Here is a 23,955-nt window from a genome sequence, read left to right as displayed (position 1 = left end):
GTTAAGGCCTGTGTATATATGAGGGAGATAGTTACTTTTTCTAAGAAGTAATGACAGATTTGACTTTTTCTCTAGTTCTTTCCTATATTTTTGCCTTGGGAACTTTATTTGCTGCTGGGGTTCTAGCTGGTAGTCTACTTAACCTCACATAGTACCTAGGCTATGTTGGCCAGCTAAATTCCCAATTCCCCTTTCTCACTTCCTGTTCTTGGGTCTGGTTTATGTTAAGCTACAATTTCAGTTAGCAGTTCCTTCCATTCAAGTCAGAAGGGATTAGGATGGCACAGTGGAGGGAAAGACTTGATCAGGTAGACTGAGTCTTACTATCCTCTGCCCTGTGATTCAGGACAAGGTAGTTTCTTTTCCAGGGGTGTCTTTCTTCAGGAATAAAATTAGATAGTTTCTAAGATCACTTCCTAACCATTTCCAGAGTATTCGTAAACTAAGCTCTGTGTTGGGTTCTCTGTTCGAGATTCATAAATATAATACTCATGATTATAAGCCATGACTTGGTTGGATCCTAAAGAAACTTACATTTTACTTCTTAAAACTTTCAAGGAATTGTATGAGATAATGAATGACGAGGTGTATGATGGTATAACAGACTTTATGCCTTGGAAATTCACTGGGGGAGAAGTAGAAGGCAATCCTTTCCTGAAAGAAATGGGACTTGAATCAGTCTTTAAAAGAGAAGAAAACGTGAGCACCAAGTAAGAGGTGGGATCTCGTGAGGTGTATTCAGAGGCTGTAGGCAGGGAGAAGACCAGCTGGTAGAGGTGGAGCTAACTTTAGAATTAACCCTGCCCTCCCCATGTGGGACATGAGTTCATCTCTTTGGCACTCTTTTCTATAAACTGCTTGCTCCCTTTCGCTGGATCTTTATTACCATAATTCCTTTTAGACTTAGCATCCATGTCTGTGATGTTATGTACTTTATTAATATATAATGGGAATGACTTATAAATAATAACAAGATGTATAAATATAGCATGTTTAAATCTAAATTAAACAGTGTAATTGTAATTCTATAATACCTCTTAAGGGATTAGCTTAGAAGGGATTTAGAAACAGCCCTTTGAAACAGAAAGCATTTCTAAACCCTGCCACATGTCCTATACAGTCTAGCTTAGAGTGAGACACATGCAATTATATTATAAGTGACTGCTTATCTGGTACCATGGTGTAACTCTTAGCCTTCTCTTTCTCAAAGCAGCTGCTCTAGAAGGGAAATTGCCAAGTGTATAAATAGCCCAACCCTTAGCAACTGGACTGTAGGCTTGAGGTTCTTTTGAAGTTACTGAAGAAAACAATCTTTGGCACTAAACCTGGGTTCAAATCGCAGCCATTCCAGCGATATTGATAAATTACTCTTATATTCTGATCTATATGCAGGTAGTGGTAGTATTTAGCATTCTTAAACCAGCTTGCAGTTCTTTAGCGGTGGTAGAGTAGAAAAATGTAAGGACGCAGGCTCTTATTTCACTTGCTTGATGACCAGGCAGATCTGTGCCACAAGTCTCTTAGTTTCTAATTGAAAGTTGACCTTCAGGCCTGTGATGATCATGTACAAAAATATGTATGAAATACCTGTTAAAAATTATGGGATGTCATCTCAGGCACATCTATGTACAATACTGTAAGAGTGCTTACCATTCTTATTACATAGATTATTGTGGACCTTAGAAGCTAAAAGGGCTCTTAAGATCATCTTGTTCATCTCAAATGATATGGTGAGGTAGAGATAAAAAAATGACATGGACTCTAGATCTTTTCCTTACTCCCTACTTTATAACCTTTTTTTGGCTCTATATTAAATATATATGCATACTAGATAGAACTTGCCCTGCACAGGAGCTTAGTGAAAAGCTAAAATAAGGCTAGAAACTGAATAATAATCTCTTCTCTCTCTCTCTCTCTTTGTAGCAAATAAAAAGAAGGAAAAGGAGCGACCAGAGATTTCTCTTCCTTCAGATTTTGAGCATACAATTCATGTTGGTTTTGATGCTGTCACAGGGGAGTTTACGGTAAGTGCTGGGTGTCAATTTGGGCTATATGCTATTAGATTCAGTCCTTCCTTGTGTTCCTAAAGCTTCTTTCTTTGCCAGTAACTTTTCAAGTAAACTTTCCTCATCTCAAATTTCTCTTTTAATTCTCTTGGTTTGATTGATTGTAGTATTTGAAATGAAAACAAGGCCTTGCACATGTTGTATAAAGGCTCTACCAACTGAACAACATCACCAACTCAAACAAATCTCTTTTTTAAAAAATTTTTTTAAAGATTTATTTATTATTATATGTAAATACACTGTAGTTGTCTTCAGACACCCCAGAAGAGGGCGTAAGATCTCATTACGGACGGTTGTGAGCCACCATGTGGTGGCTGGGATTTGAACTCAGGACCTTTGGAAGAACAGTCAGTGATCTTAGCCACTGAGCCATCTCTCCCACCCTCAAACAAATCTCTCTTAAGAGGCCCCATGACAGCAAGTTCTAGGTGGGCCACTAATACAGGAATAAATCAGATTTGGTCCCTGCTCTGAAGGAGGAAAAGCCTGGTAAAGAGCAGACCTCTTAAGGAAGATACATAAAAGGAGCGTGTGTAAATTTTGAGGGGCCAGGGAAATGGATACTGAACAGGGTTATGTTATCTGATATTCTTTCAAGGTCCCCTGAATCCATGTCTTCCTGAAAACTTTTCATGTCTTTCTTTAAGGGGATGCCAGAACAGTGGGCCCGCTTGCTTCAAACATCAAATATCACAAAGTCAGAGCAGAAGAAAAACCCACAGGCAGTTCTGGATGTGTTGGAATTTTATAACTCTAAGAAGACCTCCAATAGTCAGAAGTACATGAGTTTTACAGGTACGAAGATTAGTCTCTGGTAATCACAGCAGAAGCTTCCATGTGCTTTTGGTTTAGCCAGAAAAAAGAAAGCGCCAATGTGGTGGCTCGCTCACTCGCTAAAATGCACATATGGAAGTAACAACCAAAACGAAGACTTGCTTGTCTCTATTCTGAAGCTGCATGTATTAATTACTGTTACATTTATATATTTTTTGTGGGGTGGGGGCATGCATGCTATGGTGAGCACTCAGAGATCAGACAACTTCCAGGAGTAGGCTCTCTTCTCACTGTGTGAGTTCTTGAGTTTGAACTCGGATCTTCAAACTAGGTGGCAAGTGCCTTTACCTACTAAGTCTCCACCAGCCCAGGTATATGTTAGTTTTAAAAAAGCAGGGTTATTATATAAAAGGAACATAGACTCATATATAGTTATAAAGCATGGGCGTTTCATTGTCATTGTTATTTCTGATATCATTATTTAATAACATTAATAAGTGCCATTTAAGTTGCAAATCCAGTTTCTTTAACAAACTTTTTTTTGTTTGTTTTTGTTTTTGTTTTTGAGCTAGTTAAGGCTGGTACAGGCTTGGAACTCATGGTAATCTTTTAGCATCAGCCTTCAGAGTGATAGGTATGAGCCATTATAGAGTATGTAAAGAATTAAATTTTATCATTTGAATGAAAATCAGGTCAGTAGTAATTATAAATGTTCTTCAGGTCTTCTCACACTTAGCTCCATATATTTAAAAATACTAATTGCCTATAGTAATTCTATTTGTATCATGTCCTTCCATAGCAACTCCTCACTGTTTGCAGATATGAAACACAGAGGTGGCCTTTGGTGTGGTGTGCTTAAATTAGTGACAGGCCTAGACTCTTCTGTCTTTGTCTGGTGCTCTTTGTTTCTGCGGCCTCCTTCAAAGGCAGAATTGTTGGAGAAGGTGAAAGCCAGGATGAACTAGCTGACTTTGAAAGATGATTTCCCCTGCTAGTTTCTGGCTCATATCAGAGGGTACAGATGGTTGGATGATAGACAGCAGCTTCACTCATGATGCCATAGTAGTGCTCAGGGGAGGCCATGCGTCTTCCCAGCAGCATTTCCTTCCTCTCATCTGTCCCCACTGGGTCTGTCTGTCTTTTTCCATTGAAAGATTGGATCATTCTGAGGAAGAGCCTTTCACATGTGGGTAGTCAGAAGACAATTTAGAGTTCATTCTCTCCTTCTACTGTGTGAGATCAATGGATTGAACTCAGGTCGTCAGGTTTAAGTGCCTTTACCCGCTGAGCCATCTTGCTGACCCCACTTTCTTGGTCTTGTTTGTTTTTGTTTGTTTGGTATCAGAGCATATTTTTAACTATAATACCTTGTTCTCAAAAGAGCTAGGATTATTTGTTAGAGGCAGTGCAGCAAGATACAGTTTTGATCTGCTAAGCTGATACCATTTTGTTTTTTGAAAAAGTATGATTTTCCTAGGGCTTAACCATTTAGATTCTGTTGTTGTTTTATTTGTAGATTTTTAATTTTTTATTTTATGTGTATGAGTTTTGCCTGCATGTATGTCGTGCAGCATGGTGCCTGGGGAGGCTAGAAGACTGGGTCAGATTTCCTTGAGCTGGAGTTGAAGTTGGTTGTCAACCACTGTGGGGATGCTGGGAACCGAACATTGCTCATCTGCAAGAGCAGCAAAAACTCTTAACTGCTGAGTAGTCTTTCCAGGGAACAGGATATGCTTTAAGGATATATTGTCTTAGATCATCTTACTTTCTGCTTTGTGGATCCTTTATGTACTATAGAACCAAAAAGCTGTACTGGGCCCTTTTAATGAATAGAACTGAGATCTTGGACTTTCTTTGGTCTGGGTTCTTGATGACAAATATGTCAGATTTGTTAGAATCTTTTCTGAATCCCATTGGCCTAGAATTTAAAGAACCAAATTAAAGACAACACCAGATCTCTCTCTCTCTCTCTCTCTCTCTCTCTCTCTCTCCTCTCTCTCTCTCTCTCTCTCTTTCTCTCTCTCTCTCTTTCTCCTCTCTTTTTGCTAAAAAGGACCCATTTCTTTTGGGTCTATTTCATCAAGTCTGAGATATTACTGGTTATAAGATGAAAGTTATTTTATATACCATTCCAAGACAGTCCATCAAACTGAAATTTCTTAAATAAATGATTATCCTCTGTTGCTGGTTTCTCAGGCACATGTGTACTTGTGCATGTTAAGGTCACAGGACAGCCTTGGGCATCATTCCTCAGGCACTGTCCCTGTGTTTTTAGACAAGGTCTCTCACTGGCCTGGAACTCACCAAGCAGATTGGCCAGGGCCTGTCTCCCTCTGCTTCTCCTGCACTGGGATTTTAATAGTGTATCACCACATTCAGTTTGTTTCTTTGTTTACATCCTTGTATTTGCACAGCAGCACTTTACTTACTGAGCTAGTTCCCAGCCTCTAAAAGATCCTTTCTGAAAGCTGAAGCTGTAAGTTGGTCATGATTTATGTGAGTAACATAGTATTGATTCCTTACTTTTATCTTAGGACATAGGAAATATCCTTAACCATTGAAAACTCGTGGTGTGGGTACTGTTATGGCGTGGTATTTAGATTAGATCAGAATTTAGATTTTGAATATCTATTTAACCTGTGTACATGCTGGGCAAATCTCTTAACTATAAAGTCTATTAAAGTGAATATAATAATAATAATACTCAGAACTGTAGTGAAGATCAAAGAAGACCATGATAGGTGTAATGTGCTTAGCATGGCTTCTGTTCACAGGACTGGTCATGCTACTACCACTCTCTGAAGCTGACAAGTGTTTGGTCAGATCACCTTAGTACTCAGAAGAGCGTTAACTATGTTTACTAAATCTTTTATCTCTTCTTTTTTACAGATAAGTCAGCTGAAGATTATAATTCTTCTAACACTTTGGTAAGTCTGTGTTTCCTCCATTCTGAAATAAGTGGGTATGGAAGTAAGGTTCAGGACAGTGTGGTAGAGACAGCCTGGCTTCAGCGACACTCATTTTGGTCACTGCCATTCCTTAGATTCTCCCTCTATAAAAAAGGAACTGGAGTGGTTAACAGTTATCCTTATTTGACCGTATGTCTCTTCCAGCTTTACAGTGCTGTAGAAATTTTAACCTTGAAACCTCAGATGTAGCTCTTAGGCTGTTTCATTTGTAGCTTTGAACATTGGAAACCCAGTTTGCCTTTCTGTGGTTCAGATTTTTCATCAGTAAAATGAGAATGAAATGAGAACATTCTTCCTTACCTGGATGTGTTTCCAAACAATTGAATTTAGGAGGGAATCTCTTTTCTTTCATCAGTCAGGCCCTAATCTGGAGGGGAGTAGATTCTACTTATTTAAGAACATTCTTTTTGCCCTCTGAGGTTATAGTGATGTTCTTTAACATAAAGGATTGTTAAAGAAATCACTGAAGAATTGGCTGGGAAGTATACCTAGATGACCTTAAAAAGTCCCCCTATGTCCCTTGTTTTAGAAGTTGCATTTTTTATGGAAACTATGAATAAGAAATGAGATACTGATATCTTTAAAAAGGTCATAATAAATAAGCTATGATATGCACACACACACACACACACTTGAATGAGAATATTATTCTTTATATGGGGTATTGTCTCTTATAGGAAACTGTTTATAGCAAGGCTTGGTAGCCCAGTCTGTAATCCCAGCTACTTTATAGGCTGAGACAGGAGAATTGAAAGTTTTAAGTCCTACTTGGGCTATAGCTGTAGAGTGAGTTCAAGGCCTGCCTGAACTACTTACAGAGACAGTTTCAAAACAAAAGGTTAAAAGATGGCTGAGGGTACAGATGAATGGTAGGGTACCTGCTTATCATGTGAGAAGCTGTAGGTGCTTATACCATATTGATTTGTCAAACATTTATAGAAACCTCTATTCTCTGCCAGGTCCGTGGAGAGCAGACAGACAGTGCCCTAGACTTGCACTTCCTAGTCTTCTAGAGGATATGAAGGCACATGCAGTTACAGTTCATTATGCTATAAACTCCATGAGGTTAGGGACTGAATCTGTCTTATTAATAGCTTTGTCTTTGGTACTCAGCAGGTTCTGACATCTGCTAAACATTTATCAAATTAAAGAGTGAGTGTGTCAGTGAAAGCATCTCAATGGTAAAATCTATGCTGAATGAGTTACTTAGAGTAAGAATTAGATAACGAAATTTCAGATAGAAAATTATATGTATGGGAAAGAGGTTCACAAGGTATGTGTATTCTGGGAACTGCTAGTAGTTTGATATGTCTGGATGTAAAATGTGCCGGAAGAGAGGTTGGCGGTGAAGAGGCATAGTAAAGTAGGCCAAGTCATGTAGGCGTTTGGCTTTGTCTAAAAGCTAATGAAAAGCTTAGAAGAATTTTAAACAGGGAGAATAGTAATATATAACACAGTACTGAGCCACTGTCAAACCTTGCTGCCAGCAGTCAGAGTCATTTGTGCTCTTGGCAAATATAAAAGGTGCCAGCCTGGTGCTTAGCAATGTATTGGGTCCTTTCTTATTCATCATCTCTTTTATTTTTCCCAGCAGTGTAATGAAGCAGATTGTTATCCTTGTCTTATAGATGATAAAACTGAACTAGAGAAAGGTTAATGGTAATACACATAGGATTCCTTCTCTGTCCTGCTTTCCTCTCATTCATGCTGCTTTGCAACAAATGGAAGAGATAATGATTTAAAAATGGGGAAAGTATTAACAGATATACTGTTTTTGAAAAATGAATTATTGATCAGTACATTATTCAAGAAAAGCCTAAACAAAGTGGAGTTGTGGTCTGTGGGTTAAATGTCTTTACACTTCTGTAAAAAAGAGTGGCTCTTATCTATTGTTGGGTGGCCACTCTGTGCCAGATGTAGTGTTAAGATTTTCTTCTTTAACATAATTCTTGCAATTACCTTAGGAAGGAGGTACCGTTGTTCTTATTTCCTGGACAGAAAAGTAAATCTTCCGAATAACTTACAAATAAGAACCAAGTTAGAAACCAGTTGTGGTGCAAGCACTTGGGAGGTAGAGGTGGGAGGATCAGAAGTTCAAGGTCATCCTTGGCTACATAGTAAATTAGACTGGCTTGGGTGACATAAGACCCCCATCTCAACAAACAAACAATTGAACATAAAACCATATAAGAACAAGAATCTACTGAATCTCACAGTCTAGGGTTTTTTTTTACTGTGTCAGGGAACGGAGAAAGACATCGGAAGGTCTTATAAAGGCAGTATGGTGAGGCAACAACTCTGTTGTTAGTGTGGGAGAAGGGCCCTGTGGCTCATGCCATATGGCTTAGATGGAGGGTAACACCTGCTAGGTTTAGTATCTACTAGTAGAACCACTCACACTGTCAAGGACATTTACCACTAATTGAGAGCATTTCCCCTGTAAGTCCCTGTTTTATATTCCCTTATTTGTATGTACATAAGGATATGATTTTATCATTGTAGCATATTATTGATTTCTCTATTGGTTTTATACATATTGTATTTAATTCATGGAATAAGCAGAATTACTATCTCCCTGTTACAGATTATTAAAATGCTGCACAGAAAAATTGTGAATTGCTCCCTCCTGTTGAATTAATAGTAAAAATCAGTTAAAAAAATTCCATTCTCTTGAACATTCATGTATTAACTCATTTCATAAGTATTTCCTCAGCATCTTTGTGCCAAAGCACAGGCAATACAAAAATTAATGTGCATTCTCCTAGACCTTGAGACTAATCTTAAGAGCAGATTAAGGAGATAGGAGCCAAAAGAGAAGGTTGCAAAAATAGTATGCAATGGCATCATGTTTGATTGCACTTTGTTCTGATAGTTGAGGGAAGTTTACATACCAGGTCCTAAAGGTTTGCTCATTTAACAAACATGATCTTGTAGAACTCTTTCAGTTCTAAACACTCTTATCTGTGTTAGGATCTGACTTTTAAGATTCTATGGTATTTTTATTGCTGATTCTTATTTATAGAATTTATACCAGCTAGGCATGATAGTACATATCTGTAATCTTGTTCAGGAGGCAGAAATAGGAGGATTATAAGTTCCAAGCTGGGCTGGAGAGATGGCTCAGCTGGTAAGAGCACCGACTGCTCTTCCAAAGGTCATGAGTTCGGGTCCCAGCATCCACATGGTGGCTCACAACCATCCATAAAGAGATCTGACACCCTCTTCTGGCTGTCTGAAGACAGCTACAGTGTACTTACATATAATAAATAAATAAATATTTAAAAAAAATAAGTTCCAAGCTACTGTGGACTACATAGCCTGACCCCATCTTAAACAAGAGAATATACATTGTATGATAGGTTCTTTGGGTGCTGAGAAATGAAGGGCTGGTAAGGGCTTTGCTCTAATTCTCACAAGCTAGTGATAAACCAGAACACAGAAAAAGGATGTATAACATAGTGTCAGGTAAAGCTAGGTAGTAAGAAATGGGCAGTCCTTTCCTGCCTGAGGGGTAGTGTAACAAAAGCCTGCTCATTAAGGGCTGGCTTATTAAGGGTCCAGAATATAAAATAAGAGCAATCAGAGTTTAACTAGAATAAACTATTTTAAATAAAATATATATAAATATTTGGATGTGCATTTTAGTGTAAGCTTGAGTCTTATTCTTGTTCCTTTAGGAAGAAGCTTAGGGTAATGAACTGAATTGATGTGCTCATCTTTTGTTAGCTCAAAGATGTATTTCAAGAAGGATAGTATAACAACACAAAACAAAACAAAACAAAACAGGTCATTGTAACCTAACCATTGTGAAGAATATATAAAAGACACAAAGCCTGTTAGCAGGAGTTCAGAAGCAACTTCAGGTAATTGGAAGCCAGGTACATGGCACATGCCTGAATTTTTATTTTTATTTTCCCCCAAGGCAGGGTTTCTTTGTGTAGCCCTGGCTGTTCTGGACCTCTGTAGACCAGGCTGGCCTCGAACTCAGAAATCTGCCTGCCTCTGCCTCCCAAGTGCTGGGATTAAAGGAGTGTGCTACCACCGCCCTGCCATGCCTGAATTTTTACAGGAGATGGAATTGGGAATTGTGCCTAGGGAAGGAGGGAGAGAGGGAGGAGAGATGGAGATAGATAGATAGATAGATAGATAGATAGATAGATAGATAGATAGATAGAAAGAAAGAAAGAACACTAGGAGATTTCTACCATAGATGTAAAGAAAGGGAAACATAGCTCTGCAGTTGAAAGAAAATACTTTTAGTGTAAGCTTGAGTCTTATTCTTGTTCCTTTAGGAAGAAGCTTAGGGTAATGAACTGAATTCATGTGTTCATCTTTTGTTAGCTCAAAGGTGTATTTCAAGAAGGATAGTAGCAGAGCTGAATACTCAATGGTGGGTGACTTATTCTCAGCACTTGGAATAATTATGACCATTAACTGCTGCCCACTGTAGAAAGAAAGGTCTCTGGTCAAGGTTGAGAAAAGCACTAACCCATAAATATAAAACGCAATTATTTAGAAGGCAGTTTGACAACTTGTCCATTTAACAAAACAATAGCAGCAGCAGTAGGGCCTCACTGTGGTCTGTGACCTCCTGAGCTAGGGGCTTATGACCAGGTTCATAGTGCCAGGTGGAGATTCTTTCCTGAGAAAAAAAATACTTTTAAAATTCATCTCAAGAGGAGGTTTCTCATACTTTTTAATGCCCAGGAGGGGCGACTCCTCCCTTATATTTTTTTTCTTGCCTAGATTGTTCTAAAGAAAAACTTGCCAGGAACCACTTCTCTACAATGTACATATTAAATCAGACCTGCTGTAAATATATTGTTGGAGTAATCAAAGGGTAAAAGAATTCTTAAAATTTAAAAATGTAATCAATCAACAAACATTAAAGGACAATTACACATAAATAAAATTCAGAAAATTAATGAAATAGATGGAGAATTTGAAAATAAGGGGCAGTGAGCACAAGTCAGGAAAACAAATTAGAGAACAGGGAGTAGAAGAAAAAACAAATACGACACATACATACTCAAAGGAAAGGAAATACAGCAGCTCCCTAGGTGAAGGAAAGCTTGAGTCTTCAGATGAAAGGCCTGTCAATAACCAGGCCACATAATCAGAGACTAAAGATACACACAATTCTCAAAAGCCTCTTTAAAAAAAATTGAGCCAGTGTAGAGCCAACATAGACATTAGTATCAGACTACTTATTAGCAGTGGTAGATAAAGGAGTGGTTCCTTTGAGGTGTGAGGAAAATTATAGAGTCAAAAATTCTATACCTAATAAAATAAGCATTTGATCATGTCCAAATAAAAGCATGTTTGGGCATGTGAAGATCAAGGTTTATAAAACACAGATCATCTTTGAAAGACTAAGCATTATATAATAATAATTAACTCAGAGATGATGGTGATTAAGAATATTCACTTAACATCTATCATTTTTATCCAAATTTATATTAAAAAGTCCAGTTGTTAGTATACAGGCATTCAGCTGGCCTACCTCAGGGACCTAGCAATTGCTTACAACATGACCTTCTTGCCACATGACCTTCTTACCACATGACCTGCTGCAGATCAGGTGCAGCAGGTGTGTGCTTTGAATAACAGGGCTAGCCGGCCACTCAGCCAGATCTCTGTCTGTTCTCAGTGTCCCTTCTACCGTTCTCCAGATCTCTGTCTGTTCTCAGTGTCCCTTCTACCGTTCTCCTTCCCTCTCTGGCCCCTTTCTTTGCCGTCATGGCTCTGCTCCTGTCTGTGTGCTTGTCTACATGTCCACTTGCCTGCCTCTGTCATTTTTAGGTCCTTATTGCTCTTCCTTCCCCCAATAAACCTCTTTTCCCCAGGTCCTTTGCATGGAATAATTTCCCAAGGGTATACCATGGTGTGGGCCCCCCAAAGCTACCCACCTCACTACATTTTATTTCATAATCCCAGCAGGACTAGAAACCATCAAATAAATAACACTATTTCCAAGCCTTCTCTTCACATGTTGTCTTGGCAGTCCTGTTTGATATTCTATTTTCTGTAATTTTTATTATTATTATTACTTTTGACATTTGGTAAAGGACATGTACTGGTAGTTTTGAGAAAGTAGGAAGTAGATAGTTAATATTTTTTGGATCTTGGAATTGGATTTTCTATTTCCTCATATTTTATTAACACTTTGACTGATTACACAATTCTAGTTTGATACTTTTTATCAGAATTTGGAAAATAATATATTTTTGCCATTTACCTAAAGTACTATTAAATCCAAGACCATTTTTATTTTTGCATTTCATAAATGTATTTTTTTTTTGTCACTTGAAAAGCTTATAGGATCTTCTCAACTAACATTCTTGACTTTCAAAATTATATACACAGCCGGGCAGTGGTGGTACACACCTGTAATCCCAGCACTCTGGGCGGCAGGGGCAGGCAAATTTCTGAGTTCGAGGCCATCCTCGTCTACAGAGTTAGTTCCAGGACAGCCAGGGCTATACAGAGAAACCCTGTCTCGAAAAAAAGCAAATCCCCCCCCCCAAAAAAAACACCAAAAAAACCCAAAATCCAAAAAATTATATACACATTTTCATCTTTTATTATGAAAAGAACAAATACATTTGTTACAAACTCATTCACCATGAATACTCTAGCTTTCATGTACTGGGAAATGTGTTTGAATTATTTTCTTTACTTTATCTTTCATTTTCTTTGTTCTCTTTTTCAGGAACTCCTTTAATTTCAGTTTTTATTTTTGGGAGATTTTCTTCATTTTTCATTATACATATTGAGTTTTATTTCTATTACATGCTTAATTTCCAAATTCATTTTCATTTAAAAATTTAATACTGTATTTTGTGTATAGAATTAGTATCTGCTCTTATCTTAGAAGACATTAATAATATATTTGATTTTGATTTTTTTTCCTTCCTAATCAGCCTGTTTGAGAGTGTGTGTGTGTGTGCGGGGGTGGGGGGGTGTTTGTTTATTTTCTGAGTGGTTCTTGTTTTTTTTCTCCTTTATGTTGACGTTTCATATTTAAAAAGTTTTGGAAGTCTTTATATTTGTGATTGAGATACTAAAAGTTTAATAAAATTTAAGATAAATTTAAGGTCAGTGATTTCAGTAACTTAGAGGTTTATAACCACCTCCATAATTCAGACTTTTTATTTGTGAACATGACCATAGGATAGTGCACTAGTTACTTTTCAGCCAGCTTACAGGAAGAAGGTTTGTTTGGGGGCTTACAGAGGGATAGGAGTACACCACCATCCACAGGTGGGCGTGGCACTGGAGCAGCAACTGAGACCTCACATTTAGAAACAGGAAGCAGAGAATACATAGATTATGGCACTAGTCTTTGAAGCCTCAGAACCTGTCTCCAGCGACCTTCTTCCATCAACCAGGCCACACTAATTCTTCCCAAACAGGGGACAAGGCATTCAAATACAGGCCAGACCATTAGAAAAAAATCCTTCATATTTTCTTTTTATAATATTTCTTCTAAGTTCTAGGTCAGAACCAGAGAAGAATCTTGTAAGTTTTCTTTGTTGATAAAGATCTGACTACAAAAGTAGCTACCAGACTGTTTCCCACAGGGTTGTCATCATTTTCTATCCCCACCAGCAATTATGAGGGTTCTAATTACCCTGTACCCCTTCTTGTTTTCTGTCTCTTGATTATAGTCATCTTGGTGCATGTGAAGTAATATCTTATTGTGGTTTTATGTCCAAAAGAGTATATGGCTTTGAACATCTTTCATTGGCCATTCCTATTGTATTTTCTAGATCAATTTCTTATCTACTGTTTGATAACGTTGTTTTTCACATTTATTGAGATATGTTTTTGTGGCCTAGCATTTCTGTTGTGGAATAGTGACTTGTGCAGTTGAATGTTTTTTTTCTGCATATACTAGATGGGATGTGAAGGTCAACTTGAATGTTTGTGTTTTCTATAACTTTTCTTGGGCTCTTAATTATTGAGCGTGGAGAAATGGAATCCCCAAGGATAATTGAAATCTCTCTGTACAATAGAATTATTTCTTGCCTTCAATGTGTCATTTCTTGCTTTACATATGATGACTTATTTTACATAGTATTTTATTTATGATCATATGTTGTAAATTTTGTTTATAAAATTAGTATTTCAATTGTTTTTACTTCTTACTCATTATGAAATGACCTTCTAGATACTAGTAATATTTCTGTGTCCCTGTCTGTCTGTCTCTCTGCCCCTTTCATTTTCTCTGCCTCATTTCATATGAGGGCCCTTCATATGATAGGCAAGTGCTCTACCACTGAGGTACATCTTCAGCCTGCTAAGGTTTCTTTACAGTGTTTGTTTAGTTACTCTAACCCACTGCACTCTTTTATGACTACTGCTTTTATGTACATATTTTCTAGCTGTTTTGCTTTAAACTTATGTAGGAAACATATGTTTATGTTTTGTTTGCTGTTTTTCTTCCCATGGGTTCTTTAGAATATTGATATTTCACAGAATTATTGTTTGGATTTTTTTCACTTGCTTCCAGTTTTTCATATGGATCTTGATTTTCATTTAATTCCTCCTCTACTGCTTTGTGTTGAAATTTTTTTTAGTGTGTGAGTGTGTATGTTTATGTTCATCCCTGCATATTCATGTTGATGAGCCATCAACAGGATGGTTCATGAGGCTGGTTCCAGTTCTCTTCTGTCACTCTCCACATTTATGAAAGTGGGTCTCTTACTAACCATAGAGTTCAGTGTTCGTGTTAAACTGGATGTTCAATGAGCTCCCAGGGTTCACCTGTCTCTACCTTATAGTTCTGGTGTTAAGAGATGTAAGAAGACAAGTCAAGTCTGGATGCAGGAAGACATGCCTGACTGTGCTGGTTTGTTTTAGGTCAACTTGACGTAAGCTAGAGTCATTGGAGTCAAAGATTCTCAATGGAGAAAATGCCTTACAGATCAGTGACTGATGAGTGGAGAGGCCAGTGTTGGTGTATTTATTTTATCTATTTTAGCATGTTCTCACACCTCTTTCCCTTCTCCACACTTACCCACCTCATTCCCTTCCAATGCTCCAGCACAAGGTAGGAGGGAAAGAAGGTTAGAGGGGATAGGGGGCATAGACCTCTTTAGACTTCTTCCTGCTAATTAGGGACTTCTTGTTTCTTGGGGCCGGCCCAATCTTCCTCATCAGGATATCTCCAGCTTCTTGCTAACTGCAACACCAACAATCAGGAGGAAGCAGCAGCTGCCTTCTTTGGACTACCTCCCGTCCCAGGGCTCTTGCATTATACCCCCTCCAGAGTTCCCAGACTTAAACTGTCTGCAGCTGGCAAAGATCATCCTCCTCCCCCCCACTGCCCAATCCCCCACCCCCAGAGCACAAGGCTATCATAGTTAACAGTTGTGGATAATCTAAAGCAGCCCCATATCCCAGACCTGAGATTAAATTTAAAAATGTACAGATAACAACTGGGCTTTTAAAGAAACCAAACAGCCCAGCCCATTGGACTGATGGATGGTGCTCTCCTTGGGCTGGAGGTCCAGGGTTCTATAAGAAAACAGGTTGTCCAAGCCTCAAGGAACAAGCCAGTAAACAGCATCCCTCTATGGCCATCAGCTCCTGCCCAGTTTGGAGTTCTTGTCCTGATTTCCTTTGATAATGAACAATGGTTTGAAGTGTAAGCCAAGTAAACCCTTTTCTTCCCCCAAATTGCTTTGGTCATGGTGTTTTATCACAGAAGTGATAACCCTGGCTAGGAGACTGCCTTTTTACATATGTGCTAGGGATCTCTAGGTCTTGGTGTATGCAGTAAGCACTTTTCCCAGGGAGCTATTCTCCAATCCCAAGCTGGGAAGAAGGCTTAGCCATTTGCCATTAAAGTGCTGGGACCTAAGTTTAGTTCCCAGGACCTACATGGTGGAAAGAAAAGGCTATTTCTTACAACTTGTCCTCTGACTTCCACATGTATTTTGTGGCACATAAATCTTCTATACTAAATAAATCAATGTAATCAAAGCTATTTCTTTGTTGTTGCTCTGGGAATTATTCTATATATTTTAATTATTATAATCTACTTAATTTCTTTAGAATTCAGATTAATGTTAACTAAGATCCCATAATAAAGTCTGTTTTTTCTTTCTCTCTTCTTTGAGCTACTGTTGCCTTTCATTTATATATACTTAAATATACTTCTTTAAATGAATACACTCTATATATTAGAAACCCAACAATGCAATATTGTAGATTTTGCTTTATACAGTCTTTGTTAATAAAAGAACAACAGATGTATTGGGCACCTTTAATCTTAGCAGTCAGGAAGCAGAAGCAGGCAGATCTCTGTGTTTGAAGCTAGCTTGGTTTACATAGCAAGTTCTAGGACAGTGAGGGCTATGTAGAGAAACCTGTCTCAAACAAATGAATATATATATATATGTATATATATATATATATCATATGTATATTATATGTGTATTATAACATATATGTATATACTATATAATATGTAGTATATAATATTAATATATTACTGTACAATATTAACATGTTATTTACACATAATATATACATATATGTATTATATGATATGTATGATATATAAACATATACACAAATATATAATACAATACCTATTATATATTATATAATAAAATCAACCAGAAATCTAAAAATGTATATTTGTAGAATATTTCTTACTTATATATTTACCATTTCTTCATTTTGGCTGGTGGATTTGAGTTACCATTTGATGTTATTTTCAGTCTAGTGGTATATACACACACACATACATATATGTTGGGTGTGTGTGCATATGCCCGTGTGTGTTGGGGGGCGGTGGTAAAGGATAATTTTCAGGAGATTGTTTTTTCCTTCTACCCTTTGGGTCCCTGAGATCAAACTGAGGTACCTGGGCTTCATGGCAGATATCCTTACTTATTGATAGCTCTCTCCAGCCCTCATTTCCATTTTTTAAAGATAGTTTTATTGTATATAGATTTTGTGATTGGTAAGTTTTAAAAATTTTAGCTCTTAGAATGTATCACCCTATTGCCTTCTGGTTTCTACAGTTTCATTTACATTTTTTTTCTTGAGATAGCATCTTACTGTGTAATATTCCACTCTCCTTCCTTCCTCCTCCCTTCCCGTCATTTCTCCTCCTTTTCCCTCAAGTTAAATAACTCTTCCTTCACATTCCTCATGATAACATTTGGATGACCTACTGCCTATGGTCCTCATAATGTGGTGCTTATATGTGCTTGACACTGCCAAGTCTTGCGCTCTGTATGATCTGTTTTTATTATTTGAGATTGGATTTCCTTAGTGTATGAAATGTTCAGTCTTTCTGAATTCTTCAATTTATCACTTGTTGGAATTCTTGGTTTTCCTTTTTCAGGAGCTTAAGAGGGTAGGCAGGAGGGGGCCTCACCCTCTGGCTCTGTCTTTGATGGTGACCTACTTCAGAACTTGGACCACCTTTTGTCATTTGTATGCCTTTGATGTTAACAGAATCCACCACAGTAATCTAGGCATATGAAAATAGTGAAATTTATGTCAGTTTACTGAAAAATCCATATTGCCTTTCTGGTCCTACTATTAACACAATAACAATAAAAACAACTACTCATGTTTAGATCCACTTATCTTGAATCTGGTTGTTTTTAATCTAGCTTTATTACAGTTTGATGTGAAAATCAAGTTGCTGCAGATAATTAGCAAATCTAATTAGTGGTATCAGTAAAGTTCATTCTGAGATAAGATTGAAGCTCAGTGAAAGAACATCCTGCCTGGGAGAAGCCATTGACCTTTTTAGAATTAAAGATCTTAGTGTTCTGCACCTTGACTGAGGTAGGGCCTGCCATATTCATACCCTATGATACAATAGGTTCAGGAGTTTGGAAAAAGGAAGTGAGGGTGCTATTTAGAATTCAAGTTACTATATTAAGAAGAACAAATAATCACAGTGATGAAGTATAGAAAATTAAATACTTTTTATTTTTCTCTCTAAACTTATTTTCTGCTCTTTATAAAGAGTAAAATTCATAGAATAAGAAGCTGAACATGGCTTTGAGTATTTGATTGTATAAGGCGAGTAAGGAAACTATAAGCTGGCTTACTATTCTTTAGTCTTTAGGTGGGAAAAGGAAGCTTCCAAAGTGAATGGATAGTGATGGTTAAAAGAGAAGGAAGCTGCCTGATTAAGACAGCTGACTGCAAAAAGGTGGAGAGTCTTGGTTTCTTTTAACCATAAGGGGTGTCAGAATTGAGTACCTTCTAAAGAACTGGAGGTCTATGTCCACTGGTTCAGCTGATTTTTGTCCTTTTCTGCATAGAATGTGAAGACTGTGTCTGAGACCCCAGCAGTACCACCAGTGTCAGAAGATGAAGATGATGATGACGATGCTACCCCCACCTCCAGTGATTGCTCCACGTCCAGAACACACAAAATCTGTGAGTTTCTGGGGATCTTGGAAGCTATTTGATTCATTCACATAAGGGGTGGCAAGAAAGGCTAGGAGGCTGATATATTGGGATCCATAGTCTAGCTCTGGTGAAGTCATAAAACTACTTCCCCCCCCCTCTCTCTCTCTCATGTTTTAAGACTGGATCTTACTATGTAATCCAGAGTGGTCTTGATTCATATTGATCCTCCTGCCTCACTCTCCCAAAGTGCTAAGATTACAGGCATGCACTACTATGCCTACTTGTTTTGACCACTTTCTACATGACTAAAGAGATGTGGTGTGTTTGTTATTTCAGTTATTCCTAAAGTTTTCTGGGTAATTGGTGTTTATATCAGTCTTACCTTGGTTTGCTTAACCTTTTCTTTACAGATAGGCTAGGAAGGTATATAGAGCTGGTACATTTCACTTTCAGAATAAAGTAAATTATTCCGGTTTCTTAGGAAGCAGCAAATTGCCAGAGATTTTTTTTTCTATTGTTTTAAATATGCAGTGATCAGCCTCTCCATCATTTTTGATAATCCTGAAAGAACTGGGAGAGTTTATAAATACATTAGTGCTATTAATATGCTGGACATTGGAAGTGCATTTTGATGCCGGATATTGATAGTAATTTCTCTTTTCCTTTGAGGTTCCTCCATTTTAGAATAGCCACACTCCCTCCTTCTGCACTTGCCCAGTCTGCAGCTTTGCATTTTGATTTAGCATCATTGAGTGCTGATCTCCCATCTGATAATACTCTGAAACACTACTAATGTTTGTTTTGGCTTTTTATTATGAGAACTGCATAATGAAAGAACCCTCTGGGACTTAAGCTCTGTGTTGATTAAATGACTAATGGAAGGTACTGTGGAGGAAATTCAGTTAGATGGCCTACCTCTTAGCCTAAGAACTTACAAATAGAATCTGGATTTCCTTGTCTGTAGGTCACAAAGTTACCTTAAAGAAAGTAGCCTTCTAAATTAGTGAGTTGTTAATATCTTCCTTGAGTGTCGTGTTTGTGGTTTGCAGGCATATTTATTTAAGAGTTTTCTCTCTCAATCTTGAACTCCTCTAAATAGAGAAAAATCTATCTATCTATCTATCTGTCTATCTATCTATCTATCTATCTATCTATCTATCTATCTATCTATCTATCTATAATTTATGTGTTATTCATCTTTTTAATATAGTTTGAGCAGAAGCATCAGTAAATATTTAATAATATATTGATAAATTTGCTTTTCTTTGACAAACTTGCTTTTCTTAGCATTCTTCTCTGAAATAAATACTGCTAAGTCCTAACTTATAGAAGAAGCAGATGAGATTTGGATCATTAAATCGATCTATCCATAGTCACTTAGCAAACGCCAGGGTTTGAGAGTAGATAGTTAAATCCAAGTCCAGATTGCATTACATAGTAGTGTACATACCATATATATTTTTGTGTGTATGTATAGACATGCACTGAGAACCAGTTAAGGTGAATGTTATAGAGAACAGAGAGAATATCTTTCCTCAAGGCACTTGAGGTAGAGAAGCAAAGGTTTAAGTACCTGGGATATAATTTTTCTGCAGGTATAGGAATAAATATTGAGAAACTATTTTGCTAGAGTAGTCAGAAAGCCAGTCCAGTGGAAAGATTTGATATGTGCATTTGTTAATTGATTCTATTTAAACACTTATCTGAATGCTTGGTTTTTATTGGGTTAGAGTTAGTTAGAGGACTCAGGAAGGAATAATGTGTCTTCTTTGTCTCAATAGACCCTAGAGATGATCAAAAAAAATTATGACTTTTTTAATGATAAAAATTTGATAAATATACATCTTCTGGAAAAGGAAATGTAACCTGAGAGTATTTTCTTCTTAACCTTAGTAGTATATAGTTGCTCCTTTTTTTTAGCAACATCTCTCCTTTGCTTTTGTAGCAATTACTTTCTCACGTCCTTCTTCAGAATGAGTAGGACAGTGTTTTGTACAGAAATAGGCTTACCAGGGATTCTCAGCAAGTATTTGTTAAACAAATAAATAGGAAATTCAATGTCTTTCAAAGCTGAGGTTTGAATACTTAATACCTGCTGTTCATGGCCATGTCATTCACACATGTTGATTTATTATTAAATAAGGTAGGTCACTGTATTATTGACAAGGAAACTGAAGAACAGCGAAGTGAAGTAAACTGACTGAAGTCGTTTGGATAGTAATGAGAGCTGAGAATTAAGCCCAGGTCATCAAGTAGTTAATTCCTGGTACAAGCTCAACAGCTCTGAAGGAATAACTCCATAAAAAACAGTGTTAAGTGTTGCAAAGTGACAGAGGATACGAACAAGAGTTTCATCTCAGAAACAGAGTCTCATGGGTGAGGAAGGTTTCCATTTAATGATAAAATCTCCAAATTTTTACTGAGAGTCATCTGGCAACTTTGAAGTTATTTCAATGCTAAGGTCATCACTAACCCATCTTGTAAAGTGAGAGCAAAGGAAGGTTGTTTTATCCAGGGTAAATAGGCTGGGGCTCAGGAGAGGAATAGCACAGATTTTAACATATAAGAGAGAGGTGAGTGGTGAAGTGGGAGGTTCCTGGGATGTTCAAACGAGAACATTTAGAAGAAGTTCCACTATGCTAACAAAGGCTGGTTTTGCCAAAATTTCTCCAATTATGCAGGTATATACACGATCTGTGATTGAACCACTTCCTGTTACTCCAACTCGGGATGTGGCTACATCTCCTATTTCTCCTACTGAGAATAACACCACTCCGCCAGATGCTTTGACTCGGAACACTGAAAAACAGAAGAAGAAGCCTAAAATGTCTGATGAGGAGATCTTAGAGAAATTACGTAAGCACTTTATAGCTTTCTTGAATCTTCCCTTAGTCTGTGACTTATTAATCATTGAGATGGAATGCTACAATGAAGATCTGAATCCTACTGTGCTAGAGAGATGGCTCAGCGGTTAAGATTTACTGATTGCTTTCCCAAGGTCCCGAGTTCAATTCCCAGCAACCACATGGTGACTTACAGCCATCTGTAATGGGATCTGATGCCCTCTTCTGTGTGTCTGAAGACAGCAACAATATACTCACAATAAATGAATGAATGAATGAATGAATGAATGAATGAATGAATAAATAAATAAATAAATAAATAAATAAATAAATAAATAAATCTTTAAAAAGAATCTGGATCCTAGGTTTAAGCCATGTGCCTGGCTGACTGTTTTACGTCTGAGCTGTGGGCTGTACTGCTTGCTCATCATCTGAACTTTCACCTCTCTGTGTTTCACCAGCTCTGGGTGTCTATTACCTTAGGACAGAGACATAATAAGAGAGAATGGGCAGCTCATTTTGAGGGTTATAGACATAGCTAATAGCTTTTATTTTGTGAGTAGTCTAGAGTATTGTATGGAGAAAGACCAAGGTATTGACTAGGCCTGGTTGAAAAGGGTGCTCTTGTTGCTTGCTGTTGACTTAGGAGAAGACAGCTCTGCCATTATGGTTGTAGAAAAAGAAGGAAGGGGAAACCAATGTTTTACAAACATGTTTTGTGTGGCAAATGACAAGCAAGATAGTTTCTTGAATTTTTACATTTTATTATAGTCATGCTGTGAAGATACTTATGATAATCCTCATATATGCAGTTAAGGTTTTAAGAGCCAAAGAGTCTATACCCTGCTCCATATCATAGAGCTGCAAAATGGCACAGCTAAGGTTAGATCAAGATGTGTTTTGTAAATAGAACATATCACCTATTGCAGTAGATATAGGTTGATTTTCATTTTCTATTTTCTTTTTCTTTTTGGGGGGGGGCTTGGAAAATTATTGAAAAAGAATTTGATGTGACTAGTTTGATCAAGTTTATATGCTCACATTGCTCTCTAAAGCTGAGGTTCATGGTTCTTTAGTTTGGCAGCTTCCTATTTCTTTCTAATAATTCTCGTTTAGCCTTTTTGTTTGTTTAGTTTATTGTCTTACGAATTGTCCTTGCTAGGGCCCTTATGAGGAAGTAAAAGCCATTCCTAGGCATCTGTGTGATCACATGTACGCCTGTTCTCTAAACCATATTTTTTCCCTAAATAGTAATACAATGCATTATAAAAACAGTCTGCCCTGGACAATTTCCTGCTGTTTTTTGAGTCTCTTCTCTTTACAACTTTAAATAGTAATATTTACATTTGATTTGTTTTAAATTAAAGGATTTAATAACACTGTGAGAAGTAATAAATCCTAGTGGTCGGGGTATCAATGGAAAAGCTACTTGGACTGAGAGATTAAGAACCAGACTCTTAGCCCTGACACGAGTTAATATGTGAGTTTGGAGAAGTATCTTCCCTCTGTAGGTTTCAGTTCCCAGCCTCTAGAATACCACTGTACTTCTCATACTTCTGGTTTTTTTCTTTAAAGAATCCCCTGCTACAGAACCCTCTTAGCTTTCTTAACCTGGTTCACTTGTACTTATAATAAAAATCAGCCCAGACAGCACCTTTCTGAAGCCTTTCTGGTCTCTGTCGGTGCCTTTTCTCTATTCCCCATCCCGTCAGCACTCATTACAGCAATCACTGTATTTTTGTAGCACCTTCCATTTGTCTGTCTTTTCCTTAGACTGAGCCTCTTGACAGTAACGACTGTCTTAAATGTGCCTCATCTTTCTCTTTATTTGTAGCATTCAGCATAGAGTTTGGTATGTAACAAATGAGTAAATGTTAATGAATAGATTTAAAAATGATTGGCTCTTATGAGTTTAGAAATGGAATTACTATTAAAAAACACAGTCAAGGATATAAAACTTTTGGTTGGGATTTATTGGGGGATTTATTGTCTGGCTGGTATGCTTTTGGGGAACTGGGCTCAAAAAAAATTGTCAGCTTAGGGAGTTAAGAGGATCATGGGAACTCTTGTGTATCTTGAGCTGGAACAAATGATTCATGATCTTTGTTTCTTTTAAAGGGAGCATAGTGAGTGTGGGCGACCCTAAGAAGAAGTATACACGGTTTGAGAAGATTGGACAAGGGTTAGTAGCAGCATTCTGTTTCTTTGGGGAAATGTCTTAAAATTATATGTACTGGCATTTATGAACTTACTAGTATTTTGGTGGTGGTGGTTTTTGTCTTATCTCTCATTAACCTTGTTTTTCCTTCTTTACTTTGCCTGACCTATCTGGAAGTTTGATATTAGAATGACTTCCAAATTTTGCAGAATTATGCTTTATATGAGAAATGTATGTTTATCTGACCTTACTAAAGTACTCATGCAGCAAGAGTAAATGAGTCACCTATTGTCTTAGCATAAAACCAGTTTCTCAAACTATAACTGGTTTTCCATATTAACCCTATTTGCCCCAGTATTGAGACCTATTATCACTGATTTGAAATTTAAGATCCAGATCTATGGAGTCCATAGTAGTGGGAAGGGATGTATTGTTCTAGCTTGGGGACAGATTTTTGTGACCATTACTCTCTAGTTTAATTCCACAATGCATATGCTGTCTTAGAAGATTGAACTGATTGAACTCAGCGGATCTTAACTGAGTTCTTGTATGTTGAGAAGTGTGAGTATGGACATGAATCAGACATAGTGTGCCCTCAAGGATCTCACCTCAGCAGGAGACAGAAAGCATATAAAGAATTATAACATAGAAGTCAGCTTTTGTCTGGGAAGAGGAGGTCAAATGGGACAAAGAAAAAGGGAATAGAAGAATCATGCAAGGAGCTTAGTGGTGAATGTAGGCTATATACAAAT

At 37.4% G+C, this 23,955-nt stretch overlaps 1 protein-coding gene across 1 annotated transcript in view; it reads left to right on the top strand.

Moving 5' to 3' along the window:
- Positions 1–23,955, top strand: part of Pak1 (p21 (RAC1) activated kinase 1) — a 123,770-nt gene that overhangs the window by 75,635 nt on the left and 24,180 nt on the right. The window contains 7 exon segments of the mRNA XM_052158304.1: positions 1,924–2,024; positions 2,714–2,861; positions 5,730–5,767; positions 18,112–18,182; positions 18,184–18,229; positions 20,884–21,058; positions 23,164–23,227. Of these exon segments, the coding sequence (XP_052014264.1) occupies positions 1,924–2,024; positions 2,714–2,861; positions 5,730–5,767; positions 18,112–18,182; positions 18,184–18,229; positions 20,884–21,058; positions 23,164–23,227 (643 nt within the window).

The sequence above is a fragment of the Apodemus sylvaticus genome, chromosome 1 (genome assembly GCF_947179515.1).
Source record: "Apodemus sylvaticus chromosome 1, mApoSyl1.1, whole genome shotgun sequence".
Classification (NCBI taxonomy): Eukaryota; Metazoa; Chordata; class Mammalia; order Rodentia; family Muridae; genus Apodemus; species Apodemus sylvaticus.
The sequence above is the reverse complement of the archived record's forward strand: the minus strand, read 5'-3'. Positions and strand labels throughout refer to the sequence as shown.